The 14,814-nt window shown below is 42.6% G+C and overlaps 1 protein-coding gene across 1 annotated transcript; it reads left to right on the top strand.

Moving 5' to 3' along the window:
* The first annotated feature begins 584 nt into the window (after positions 1-584).
* LOC129865480 (probable E3 ubiquitin-protein ligase RNF144A-A) lies at positions 585-8,791 on the top strand. The gene is made up of 4 exons (XM_055938319.1): positions 585-920; positions 1,700-1,800; positions 3,705-3,878; positions 7,998-8,791. The coding sequence occupies exons 1-4, from the start codon at positions 833-835 to the stop codon at positions 8,451-8,453; spliced, it is 819 nt and encodes a 272-aa protein (XP_055794294.1). The 5' UTR covers positions 585-832; the 3' UTR covers positions 8,454-8,791.
* The last annotated feature ends 6,023 nt before the right edge of the window (positions 8,792-14,814 follow it).

Below are 14,814 nucleotides of genomic sequence, written 5' to 3'. Positions count from 1 at the left end.
GATGATTAATGATTCCACTGTGGAATGAATATCTCTCTACCTGAGTTCCCCGGGAGTCTTTCAGAAATTTTATTTTTCAGTTGCAGTACTGTCGTACTGTTCATTTGTTCTTCCGTATTGCTCACGTCTATTACCATTTTCTCCCCTCTGAATCCAATCACTGTGACCTGGTAGATCTTTCCCATGGTTCCGAATATGTGCGTGAGCTGCTCAGGGGTCCGAGTTATTCTGTCAATTGATGTAACAGTATGTATGTGAGAGAATGAGGAAGGCAAAACGCTCCTCCTTCTCAGAAGCAAAAACAATTTGTCTACCTTATCACATGACATATAATAAACAGACCTAACTTTTGAGTACAGAAATTAAACTGAAAGTAGGTACAGTGACTTGGGAACTCAGGGGAATACCATCACACTCAAATAAATGAACAATAAACAAGTTTGACTCAATACATTTGGTGACTGACATGGTATTCGCTTGAGATCCCAAGTCGCTTTACCAACGCCAGCTGATACAGGTTTATCTGCATTACAACGCTGCAATTGAAAATGTTATGAGAACAACCTCAAGTGAATGCAGTCAACATAATTTACCGTATATCACGTGTCTTCTTGAAACTTGAAAGTGAAAGCTTCTGATGTTGAATAACAAGTCCAAGGGATATACAAGGGCTTAGCGGGACTCACAGCGGAACATTTTATCCCGCGAACGCGGTCCCGGCACAGCATTCAAGGGAGAGCACACCTGCCTCCGGTGGTCATATCATCGTCCCACAGGTGAGTGTGAAGAAGTAGGATTACTGTACAAGACAGTGAAGATAGAGAGCAACACGATGACAACCCAACAGCAGGAGGAAGAAAAGCGATATGACCCCGGAGACACCACGCTCAAGTTCGTCAACCGACAGGACGATTTAGATCGTAAGCAATCCATTTAATCAATAAACCAACATTATCCAGGTAAAAAAAATAAGAAAAATGTGGTATTCATTATTACTTAGCCCCAACTAGTCAATGTCCTCTTCGTTCCCGGAGGAACATAGTCAGTGGTGTAATGTGCGTAGGTAAAAATACTTTAAAGTACTACTTAAGTAGTTTGTGGTATCTGTACTTTACTTGACTATATTTTTTACATATTTTACTTTTACTCCACTACATTCTTAAAGATAATGTACTTTTTACTCCATACGTTTTCCTTAACACCCAGAAGTAGCTACTCTTTGCATTTTGAATGCTTAGCAGGACAGGATAATGGTCCAATTCACGCACTTATGAAGATAACATCCCTGGTCATCCCCACTGTCTCTGATCTGGCGGACTCACTAGCCTCTGATCTGGCGGACTCACTAAACACAAATGTTTCGTTTGTAAATTATGTCTGAGTGTTGGCGTGTGCCACAAGTAAATCGTGCCATCTGGTTTGCTTAATATAAGGAATTTGAAATGATTTATACTTTAACGTTTGATACTTAAGTATATTTGAGCAATTACATTTACTTTTGATACTTAAGTATATTTAAAACTAAATACTTTTTGACTTTTACTCAAATTGGATTTTACTGGGTGACTCACTTTTACTCAAGTCATTTTCTATTAAGGTATCTTTACTTTTACTCAAGTATGACAATTGGGTACTTTTTCTACCACTGAACATGTTTTCCAGAGTTTTCAATTATTACATTTCCTCGTTTTATTCTCAGCCCTAGATGATGACACTGAGACTCTGAAGGCAGAGATGTCTTGTGGTCATGCGGTAACCCCGGAGTCGCTGACCGGATGGTGTCGCAGCCTACTGGACCAGGTAGGCCTACTCGCTTTTCCTTAAAGGGGCAATCTGCATTTGAAATAATAACAAAGCAGGCACCCTGCACTGTTTTGGTAAAAAGCTGAGGGTTTGGGCTGGAGAAATGTAACCTCTCTCAAATTCATAAACAGAGCTATGGATGCAACCATGATATCAGAATTATAGTTTTAACCATGTTCTGAGGCTGTACAGTGTTTATTTACATTTACTTTGTTCACAAACAGAGTAAAACAAGCGTAAATTTGGGGTTCTGATGGGGTATGACCAATGATGTGTATAAACCCTGGATGACTGACAGGGGGCACTGTGTTGAAGCCACCTTGCAACCATCTTGGTACTCCTCCTCAATTGTAAAAAAATATTTAGGAAACTATAGAAATGCATTTATTATTGTTTACATTTGTTTTTGACACATTTATTTTTATTTCAGACACCTTAATGCATACTGTTAAATTATATTATGTGAGCTCTACACCTTGTAGAGTCCATGCCTCAAAGAATTGAGGCTGCTCTGAGGGAAAAGGGGGTATACATGTAAATACTTAGCATTTCATTGAAATACTGTAGGACAAATTACATGTATATAAGTATTTTTTTCCAGTAACATTAGTACCAAAAATATATACTTTAAGCAAAATGTTCTTATATATTTTTTCTTTTTTTTGTTAAGCTCACATATATTCCATTAATTCCTATTGAGGACTGCTCCTATTTGGGAGTGGCAATATGCCCAACCGGTGGCTTCAAAGCCTCTCAATGGCCCAAGCATAGCATCAGCATTGGGTATGACAGTTGAACTAAGCTCAAATACTGAGTGTACAAAACATTAAGAACACCTTCCTAATATTGAGTTGGACCCCCTTTTCCCTCAGAGCAGCCTCAATTCTTTGAGGCATGGACTCTACAATGTGTCAAAAGTGTTCCACAGGGATGCTGGCTCCAATGCTTCCCATGGTTGTGTAAAGTTGGCTGGATGTCCTTTGGGTGGTGGACCATTCTTGATACATACGGGAAACGATTAAGCATGAAAAACCCAGCAGCATTGCAGTTCTTGACACAAACCATCTGACATGGATAGGTAAAACAAGGATTATGACCACATTTCCTCAATTTAAATATTAGACCTATGGAGACACCTATACATTTGGCAGCCAAGCATGAGTGATCATTGTAGCCTTTTATCGTCTAGACATGATGTTAAAATATCTTCAGACTCAATTGAATATCTTAGACTCAATTGAATAAAAAAAAAAGAATTACAGGGGGCAGTTTAGAAAAATGAATCCCATGCAAATCTTCCTCTGGAATAAGGCACATGTTTGGAAAATAACTACATAACCAACGTCTCTAGTAATACAATAGCTGTCTCTCTCCCCCTCTTCAAACTTTCCATGTCAGGGCCCCGTTTCATAAAACATCTTAATTTTCTATAATCAAGACAAGATAGCCAAATTGCTTCAGAACATAATAAACCATGTTTCATGTAGTTACCTTTTGCCTCAACTTGTTCATATTACTTTCTAGTACATCAAGCTAGCTTACAAAGTAGCTACAGCTAACTAGCCAGCTAGCTTTGTAGCCATGAATTGTGCACCTTCCATTGTTTAGATAAGTAGCTACTTAAGATAAGTAGCATAAGTGTCCTTATGACCTCATAGTATGGAAATATAATAATAAAAAATACATGCACTGCCCCTTTAAGAATCAGTGGGTATATAGGGCCTATCATTTATCATAAATTAATATTAAATAGGTTGACATAGAGCCAAACTATACCATATTAATCGAACAAATTATATATTTTAATATGAATTACATCATGCATATTAAATATATTGCACTATTTTGATATCCAATGTCCATCCATTGTCCTTGAAAACTTTTCTTCTTTGTCCTCCCAGAATCAGTTCAAGTTTTTGTGCCCTGCACTTGAGGATGGCACCTTTGTGAAGTGTGGTGCTGAGTGGTCTTACCAGGAGGTACGTAGGCTGGCTGTTCTGACCACTGAGGAGATGGAGCACTTTGAGAAGACCATGGCAGCTTTGGCTGCTGCCACATACTGTGAATACAAATCAGTGAGTGCATGTCTCATTGTTCAAATTCTTTGCAAGGTTGTTTTTACTACTGTATAGAATATTATTAATATTTTATTTATTAAACCTATATTTTATCAGGGAGTCATACTGAGACCAAGGTCTCCTTTGCAGATGAGCCCTGAATTACATAAATTACAGAAAATACACACAACAATATAAATATAAAATGCAAGCAGAAAGAAACAAACACATTCATCAGTAATAAGGTCCTCAATCAGCTTTCTGAATTAACCTAGAGCAGACCTGGGCAATTCTTTTCCATGGAGGGCCACATTAGAATATATTTTTGCCATTGCGGGCCAGAATCATATTACAGGATTATACGTCATGTGTATGACTGTGTTGACAGAAATATCTACGGTAAACCACATCCAGATATGCTACTTATTTTACAGTTTTAACATGCACAGAAATAAACCACCTCTATGTTCTCCTTTTGGTAGATATTTTCATTATTAAACATGCAATGAACTACACGGAGGGAAAAGTACACTGCGCATTCAGCACCACGGACAGAACTCTTGTTAACAGGCATGCACAGAAATACAAGAAAGAGAGAAAGCTCAACATTACATTTAAACAACTCAAGTGTGAGGAGTGACATCTCTGATGGGCATTGACTAGAGCAGTGAAGTCAGGTATAGTTTCTGACGTCGCTATGTGCAGGATTGCTGAGAGATGAGAGTCAGTAAGAGACGATCTGTGCCTTGACTTGTTATATTCATCACTGAAAATGTCTGTTCACATACATAGGTTGACCCAAACAGTACCAACATCATCTGAGCATGACTCCTAATCTTTGGAAAGTTTTGTTCATCGAGAGATGCATAGAACCTCGTCAGTGACATTCTTTTGAATATTTCTCCAATCACTGCACCAGATTGAAGATCGATAAGCTCTAGTTTCAGGTCAGTGGGAGCGTTATCCACATTGAAGGTGAAAGGAGATGAAACCAACAGCATGTCATTTTCCAACACTTTTGAAATCCTCTAAATGAAGAGAAAACTCACCGTTCAAAGCACGCAGCAGCGATGTATACCTTCTCCCGTTGTCATCTGATTAGGAACAGACAAGTAGGGTCGGAAAGTCTGTGAGATTGTTGGCTTCTACTTGACGGGTCAGGAGGAGTAATTTTCCCTTGAAGGATTTGACGAGGCTGTACATCTGATGTGTAAAAAGGCCCTTCCCTTGTAATTTGGAATTCAGTTCATTCGTGAGGGTCATGATGTCCACGGTGAAGGCAAAATCAGCCAACCATTCTTTATCTTGCTGTTGAGGGAAATCCACATATTTTCCTTTCATTTTTCAAAACTCAGCAATCTCTGACTTCAGGTTCCACACCATTTTAAAGCACCTTCCCCAAACTCAGCCATCTCACGTTTGTGTGGTAGGGGAGATCAGCATGACCTGACTCTGTCTCTTCCAACAGTGAGACAAACAACCTGTGGTTAAAAAAAAATTCTCTAATGAAGTTTACCACTTTAGTGACTGTATCCACAACATGGCTCATTTTCGGAACACATTTACAGAGCACCTCCTGATGAATAATGCAATGCAGGAAAATAATTTTCTGATCTGGGTTCAGCACAGCTACTTAATCTTGTATCCTTTTCAAAAAGTCAACGTTTTTTCCTCAAGTTTGGGCACCCATCAGTGGTCACACTGGATAACTTTTCAAAACTCAGTCCCAGCTTTGCCACACACTTATTAACCTCCTCCAATAAACATTTCACTGTGTTTGTGCTCTTCATTGACTGCACCGAAGCAAGCTCCTCTGTAATTTCAAAGTCTGGGGTTATGCCTCGTAAGAATATCAACAACTACGCCGTGTCACGTGCATCACTGCTCTCATCCAAGGCTAAGGAGAAATTGGTGAAATCCTTAACCTTGTCTTTCAACTGTTGTTCCATATTATCTGCAATGTCCTTAACACGCCGTGTCACTGTTCGTCTTGACAGGGAAACATTTTCAAACAGCTCTTTCTTGTCGGGGAAAAGTATTGCTGCAGAGTCAATTAAACATTCCTTAATGCAACCGCTGTGTTAGATTTTTTTAAATAACTTTAGTACGACATACAGCTTACGTTATAGCGAGACAGCGCCCAAAATCAGGGGGGAAAATACGACGACACATTTTCGACAGAAATACGAAATAACATCATAAATGGTTCCTACTTTTGATGATTTCCATCAGAATCTTGTACAAGGGGTCCTTTGTCCAGAATAATCGTTGTTTGGTTGTAGAATGCCCTCTTCATCTGTCGAATTAGCAGCCAAAGCTAGCCATGTAGCGCAGGAGTGTCCAAAATCACCATAACGCAAAACAAAGAAAATCCAGAAAATCGCAATAAACTGATATAAACTGATATAACTCGGTTTAAAATAACTACTTTATGATGTTTTTAACACATATATCAAATAAAATCAGAGCCGGAGATATCTATCGTCTATAACGAAAGCTTTTCAGAACGCAATCCAGGGGTCCCTTTCGCGCCATGCTGAATAAAGGAAAGAGTGGTCGCGTCATTCCAACAGGTCTCGTTCGGCCTCAGATAAAGCTATACACCCCATTCCACCTCTCACTGCCTATTGACATCTAGTGGAAGGCGTATGCAGTGCATGTAGACCCATAGATTTCATGCAAATTAATAGGATGGCCCTGGAACAGAGCCCCCGATTTCAGATTTTTCAGTTCCTGACAGGAAGTTTCCTGCAAAATGAGTTCTGTTTTACTCACAGATATAATTCAAACGGTTTTAGAAACTAGAGAGTGTTTTCTATCCAATAGTAATAATAATATGCATATTGTACGAGCAAGAATTGAGTACGAGGCAGTTTAATTTGGGAACGATTTTTAACAAAGTGAAAATACCGCCCCCCTATCGAGAAAAGGTTTGAATGAATTCGCCCACAGCGAATGGCTATGTTTAGCAATTTTGTGGGACAGAACATAGCTAGCTCTCGCAATTCCGTTGTTTGCTGAATGCAGTTTTGTGAAAAGTCCTTGCTGCTTTTGCAACTGAGAAAGCAACTCTTTTGATGCACTTTTGATGCACTACATATTACTGTATTTCTCTGCATTCTTCGTCTGGAAGTGTCGGGATAAGTTGTAGTCTTTCAAGACAGCGATGCTCTCTTTGCACACTAAGCACACAGCTTTCACTGATACCTAAATAAATAAATATTTCGATGTCCACTCTTGCTGGAACACCCTACATTCATTGTCTATCTTCCTTTTCTTTGAAATCTTTGAGAAACTAATTTTTGCGCAATTTCTAGCTAGCTACTATTTGTAACTGTGACGTGTGGCAGCCTGTCAGTCACTGTCTGTCCTTGTGCAGTTGTTATTTATACGTGCCTTCAAAATAAATGTCCCACAAGCGGTGGGAGTTAAATCATTACACAAAGGATAGTATTCATTGGGCTTTTAATTTGAATAGCAAAAAGATTTTTCAAAACTTTACTATCGCAAATTCTTTATGTGATCTGAACATAATTCCACGGGCCGTATTGAATCAGGTCGTGGGCCCCATACGGCCCCCGGGCCGACCTTTGCTCAGGCCTGCCCTAGAGTCACCAAAACATAAAATGTAAGGACATTTAGAAAATTGTTCCACAAATATGGTGCAAGAAAACAACTAAAGGCTGATTGACCTAACTCAGTTGAGACCAAAGGAATTTACAGCATTAACCATCCCTGAGACCGGGTGTGGTAACTCGTTTGTCTAAAGTTTAGTAAAGATGTTAGGTACATTGGAACTTTTTGTAAAAAGGCTTTATAAATGAAAACATAGCAATGTATCAACCTAGGTGACATCAGAGGGCCAACAAACTTTCTGGTAGAGAACGCAGTGATGAGTACTAAAATTGTTGCCCGTAATAAAGCGCAGTGTGCTGTGATAAACTGCATCTAACGGCTTTAATGAAGTGTCAGTAATAATAAGGCATAATATACATACAACTACAGAGCTATGAACAGGTGGGTGGGGACAGATCACCTCTTAACTACAGTACATAGCTTTGGTCAGAGATTCTTTACTGTGTTATCCAAAACGAGTAATTACACATGTTTTATTATTTATACCCTCTTTTATAACAGTGCCCTGTCTGCGAAACCTTCGTAGAGAGAGGGGACCTCACCAACCTCAGTGTCCTCTGCACAGTGTGCACTGCAGACAAAGGTCAGAGGTATGAGTTCTGCTGGCAGTGCCTGAAGCAGTGGAAAGGTCCCGCGCCACGCTCTGACCGCTGTGACAACGATGGCTGTGTCAACCAGGACCTGGAACTGCTGAAGAACTGCGAATCCACGTCTCTCCCTCAGGTGGCAGGTGTCACCAACTGCCCCTCCATTCGCGCCTGTCCCACCTGTGGCCAACGGGTGGAACACGACAAGACTGGTTGTAAGAATATTCTCTGCCCAAGGTGCAATAAAGAGTTCTGCTTTGTGTGCCTTAAGCTCACGGAGAAGTGCTTGCAGACCAGCTCATATTTCACAGCCTGCTCTGCTGGAGTGGCTCCTCGGCAGACCTCTATACCCACCTGGAATAGAAACTGAAAAATAAGATGCCTCTTATTCACTGCATACTGTAAACTCTGCTTACATTGTCTCCAACAGAACACGTAGGTAGAAATGTTGCTCCACATAAACATTTCTTCTCCATATATTTCTTATCCATATATTGAGTTTGTGTGCAGTGCTTCATGTGAAGCATAATGTTTTCTTTTACCATCTTATATTAAAATCTTAGATATTATACAAAGCAAGTTTCATAGTGTGTAGACTCAGTCCTTTATGTTAATTATGATTTCTATACCATCTTATCATTATTATCATGTTGCTTATGTGCATCATCATGTAATCTAATAAACTACTGACAAAAGTAACAAACTTCATCTGTTTGTTATTGATGTTTTTGTACTCCATAACAACAATGGAAATCAAACTGACGTCTTCATTTCAGGACACAGATTTATGAGATCAGAATAATAAAACAAATTGCTTATACCAGTAGCAAACATCCACCCAATAATACAGTATTTTACTGGTAAAACAAAACGCTTCAAATCAAAAGTCCCTTTTATACTGAGCCTGTGCAGATCTTAACTGATATCTTATCAAACAGTCCATTATATGTAAAAGGGCTAGGCTAACACATAATGCATGAAAGATGCGCTTTTAAGCATCATTAACACATAGCTTTCAATATACAGTAAATCTAAGAGGTATAGAAGTGGAGAAATGCTTTGTTTTAAAACAGTGAAAGAGAAATTAGTAATAACTGTTCATATTGTGACACTAAACAATCCTTGACAATGCAACAACAATAATAAAATTAGAATACGAAAAAAAATTAAGAACATAGTAATATCAAATGGCAAATTCTTTGACATAAATGTGCATGGACATTTAACTGTATACTCAAAAATCAAAAACGGTCTGACAGTGAGATCTATACACTGGATAAGTTATCAGACATGCAAGGACAGACAGTGTAGTGGGATAGTGTGTGACTGGTGAAGATACTCTAGTCTGTCTGTGAGAGGCACAGCGCAATGGTATGACTCAAATAGCATGGCTGATACAAGTACATATTTGATAGAGGACCCCAGGCAGACTGCTCCCATGAAACATATCTAGAACATCAATATATTATGCTCTGAGAACATGACAACCATGTTCTGTTTAAGTTTGGTGATAAGCTGATGGAATATTCTTGTAACAGTCAGAAAACTGGATGAGAAAATTCTTGCAAAGTTCCCATGAAACGTGTCTAGAACATTAATATTGAATATACTGAGAACTTTGTAATCACGTTCTGGGTAAGTTCTGTTTTACATTAAGGGAATGCTCTCTTCCATGAAAATGTTAAGTAATGACCTAATGAGACTCTTAAGGGAACGTTCTGTCAAGTTGTGGGAAAGTTTGTTGTAAACTGGGTTGTAGCCTTGGTAACTTTCTCATTCATCATTATTTATGATTCATTCATTATTCTTAATCATGGCATTATCAGGATTAATTCAGAAACATCTTCTCACTTAGAAAGAAAATTACTCCAGTAATCATTCACCATTCAGTCTATATTGGGCAAAACATAACCCAAAACACAACCAAATCAAACTGCAAATGCATCCAAAGAGTTTGTAGAGTCACAAGCTTGATTGCGTGCTAGGAACATGGGACCAAATACTAGTGGAAAACATTTTCCGTATGGAAAGTATTAGAGGACAAACCAAGGATTTCAAATAATCCAGATTCAGACAAAGTTAGTTATACATTCAATGGCATTTTAATATCATTAGCAAAGTCATCATGGGTATAAATATATTTCATTAAAGTACATTTTTTTCGTGTCCAGACATGTGAGAGAGGTTTGCAACCTACAGTGAATTCGGAAAGTATTCAGACCCCTTCCCTTTTCCCAAATTTTAGTCTTCAAAATGTTTGCAGAAAAAACTGAAATACCTTATTTATATAAGTATTCAGACCCTTTGCTATGAAACTCGATATTGAGCTCATGTGCGTCCTGTTTTCATTGATCCTGTGGTAAATTCAATTGATTGGACATAATTTGGAATAGGCATTCAAATCAAATCAAATGTATTTATATAGCCCTTCTTACATCAGCTGATATCTCAAAGTGCTGTACAGAAACCCAGCCTAATACCCCAAACAGCAAGCAATGCAAGTGTAGAAGCACTGTGGCTAGGAAAAACTCCCTAGAAAGGCCAAAACCTAGGAAGAAACCTAGAGAGGAACCACGCTATGAGGGGTGGCCAGTCCTCTTCTGGCTGTGCCGGGTGGAGATTATAACAGAACATGGCCAAGATGTTCAAATGTTCATAAATGACCAGCATGGTTAAATAATAATAATCACAGTAGTTGTCAAGGGTGCAACAAGTCAGCACCTCAAGAGTAAATGTCAGTTGGCTTTTCATAGCCGAGCATTGAGAGTATCTCTACCGCTCCTGCTGTCTCTAGAGAGTTGAAAACAGCAGGTCTGGGACAGGTAGCACGTCCGGTGAACAGGTCAGGGTTCCATAGCCGCAGGCAGAACAGTTGAAACTGGAGCAGCAGCACGGCCAGGTGGACTGGGGACAGCAGGGAGTCATCATGCCAGGTAGTCCTGAGGCATGGTCCTAGGGCTCAAGTCCTCCGAGAGAGAGAAAGAAAAAAAGAGAGAAAGAGAGAATTAGAGAGAGCATACTTGAATTCACACAGGACACCGGATAAGACAGGAGAAGAACTCCAGATATAACAGACTGACCCTAGCCCCCGACACATAAACTACCGCAGCATTAATACTGGAGGCTGAGTCAGGAGGGGTCAGGAGACACTGTGGCCCCATCCGATGATACCCCCAGGCAGGGCCAAACAGGCAGGATATAACCCCACCCACTTTTCCAAAGCACAGCCCCCACACCACTAGAGGGATATCTTCAACCACCAACTTACTATCTTGAGACAAGGCCGAGTATAGCCCACAAAGATCTCTGCCACGGTACAACCCTAGGGCGGGCGCCAACCCAGAGAGGAAGAACACGTCAGTGACTCAATTCACGTCAGTGACCCACTCAAGTGACGCACCCCTCCTAGGGACGGCATGGAAGAGCACCAGTAAGCGAGTGACTCAGCCACTGTAATAGGGTTAGAGGCACAGAATCCCAGTGGAGTGAGGGGAACCGGCCAGGCAGAGACAGCAAGGGCGGTTCGTTGCTCCCGAGCCTTTCCGTTCACCTTCACACTCCTGGGCCAGACTACACTCAATCACATGACCTACTGAAGAGATGAGTCTGAACACTGGATAATATGATCAAATACACCTGTCCATATAAGGTCCCACAGTTGACAGTGCATGTCAGAGCAAAAACCAGGCCATGAGGTTAAAGGAATTGTCCGTAGAGCTCCGAGACAGGATTGTGTCAAGGCACAGATCTTGGGAAGGGTACCAAAACATTTCTGCAGCATTGAAGGTCCCCAAGAACACAGTGGCCTCCATTCTTAAATGGAAGAAGTTTGGAACCACCACCACTCTTCCTATGGTAAAGTGGCTAGACCGAAGCCACTCCTCAGTAAAAGGCACATAACAGCCCCTTTGGAGTTTGCCAAAAGGCACCTAAAGGACTCTCAGACCATAAGAAACAATATTCTCTGGTCTGATGAAACCGAGATTGAACTCTTTGGCCTGAATGCCAAGCATCAAGTCTGGAGGAAACCTGGCACCATCCCTACGGTGAAGCAGGGTGGTGGCAGCATTATGCTGTGGGGATGTTTTTCAGCGCCAGGGTCTGGGAGACTAGTCAGGATCGAGGGAAAGATGAACGGAGTAAAGTACAGAGAGATCCTTGATGAAAACCTGCTCCAGAGAGCTCAGGACCTCGGACTGGGGCGAAGGTTTACCTTCCAACAGGACAGTGACCCTAAGCACACGGCCAAGACAACGCAGGAGTGGCTTCGGGGACAAGTCTCTGAATATCATTGAGTGGCCCAGTCAGAGCCCAGACTTGAACCCCATCGAACATCTCTGGAGAGACCTGAAAATAGCTGTGCAGCGATGCGCCCCATCCAACCTGACAGAGATTTAGAGGATCTGCAGAGAAGAATGGGAGAAACTCCCCCACCCCCCCAAAGACAAGTGTGCCAAGCTCGTAGCGTCATACCTAAGACTCAAGGCTGCCAAAAGTGCTCCAACAAAGTACTGAGTAAAGGGTCTGAAAACTTATGTAAATGTGATATTTCCGTGGTTTATTTTTAATACATTTGCAAAAATGTCGAAAAGCCTGTTTTTGCTTTGCCATTAAAATCAAATCAAATCAAATTTTATTTGTCACATACACATGGTTAGCAGATGTTAATGCGAGTGTAGCGAAATGCTTGTGCTTCTAGTTCCGACAATGCAGTAATAACCAACAAGTAATCTAACCTAACAATTCCACAACTACTACCTTATACACACAAGTGTAAAGGGATAAAGAATATGCACATAAAGATATATGAATGAGTGATGGTACAGAACGGCATAGGCAAGATGCAGTAGATGGTATAGAGTACAGTATATATTTAGGTAGCCTGTTTTGTCATTTTGGGTTGTGGGCGATTGTCCATGTGTAGTGTTTGTGTCAGCACGATTGTTCATTAGCTTCACGGTTGTCACTTTGTTGTTTTGTAGTGTTCAGTTTTTCCATTAAAATGACGAACACTTACAACGCTGCGTATTGGTCCTCCAATCCTTCTCGCTTCTCCTCATCAGATGAGGAGGACGAAGACAGCCGTGACAATAGGATGCAGTCTATCCCAGTGCCATCCGTTTTGTCACCAAAGCCCCATATACTACCCACCACTGCGACCTATATGCTCTAGTTGGCTGGCCCTCGCTTCATATTCGTCGCCAAACCCACTGGCTCCAGGTCATCTATAAGTCTTTGCTAGGTAAAGCCCCGCCTTAATTCAGCTCACTGGTCACCATAGCAGCACCCACCTGTAGCACGTGCTCCAGCAGGTATATTTCACTGGTCACCCCCAAAGCCAATTTCTCCTTTGGCCGCCTTTCCTTCCAGTTCTCTGCTGCCAATGACTGGAACAAATTGCAAAAATCACTGAAGCTGGAGACTCATATCTGGCTGGCTCTGGCGGATCCTGGCTGGCTGGCTCTGGCGGATCCTGGCTGGCTGACGGCTCTGGCTGCTCATGGCTGGCGGAAGGCTCTGGCTGCTCCTGTCTGGCGGAAGGCTCTGGCTGCTCCTGTCTGGCGGACGGGCAGCTCTGACGGCTCGGGACAGACGGGCAGCTCTGACGGCTCGGGACAGACGGGCAGCTCTGACGGCTCGGGACATACGGGCAGCTCTGACGGCTCGGGACATACGGGCAGCTCTGACGGCTCGGGACAGACGGGCAGCTCTGACGGTGCTGGGCAGGCAGGCAGCTCAGACAGTGCTGGGCAGATGAGAGACTCTGGCTGCGCTGGAGAAGAGGAATGCTCTGACAGCGCTGGACAGGTGGAAGCAGCTGGAGAGAGAACCCGGAGAGACAGCCTGGTACGGGGGGCTGCTACCGGAGGACTGGTACGTGGAGGTGGCACCGGATTTACCGGACCATGAAGGAGAACACGAGCTCTTGAGCACCGAGCCCACCCAACCTTACCTGGTTGAATGGCCCCCGTAGCCCTGCCAGTGCGGCGAGGTGGAATAGCCCGCACTGGGCTATGCTGGCAAACCGGGGACACCATTTGTAAGGCTGGTGCCATGTACGCCGGCCCAAGGAGACGCACTGGAGACCAGATGCGTTGAGCCGGCTTCATGACACCCGGCTCGATGCCCAACCTAGCCCGGCCAGTGCGGCAAGGTGGAATAGCCCGCACTGGACTAAGCACGCGTACTGGGGACACCGTGCGCTTTACCGCATAACACGGTGTCTGACCAGTACGACGCCCTCTCACTCCACGGTAAGCACGGGGCGTTGGCTCAGGTCTCCTACCCGGCTTTGCCACACTCCGCGTGTGCCCCTCCCCCCCCAAGAAATCTTTGGGTCTGACTCTCGGGCTCCCAACCGCGTCGCCGCGCTGCCTCCTCATACCAGCGCCTCTCTGCCTTCGCTGCCTCCAACTCCGCCTTGGGACGGCGATATTCCCCTGGCTGAACCCAGGGTCCTTTGCCGTCCAGGATCTCTTCCCAAGTCCACGAGTCCTGTGTCTTCTGTTGCTGCTGTCGCTGCCCTTTTCCACTCCGCTTGGTCCTTTGTTGGTGGGTGTTTCTGTAACGGTAGTCATATTCCTCCTCCTCGGACGAGGAGAGGCGAGAAGGATCGAACCACTCCGCGAATTGGTCCGATTCTTCTCGCCTCTCCTCGTGCGAGGAGGAGGAATATGACTACCGTTACAGATATTTAATGTACACGAAAACAATACACGATATAAAACAAC

This window comes from Salvelinus fontinalis, chromosome 11, assembly GCF_029448725.1.
Source record: "Salvelinus fontinalis isolate EN_2023a chromosome 11, ASM2944872v1, whole genome shotgun sequence".
Taxonomy (NCBI): Eukaryota; Metazoa; Chordata; class Actinopteri; order Salmoniformes; family Salmonidae; genus Salvelinus; species Salvelinus fontinalis.
Note: the sequence above shows the minus strand (reverse complement) of the source record. Positions and strands in the feature narration are given on the sequence as shown.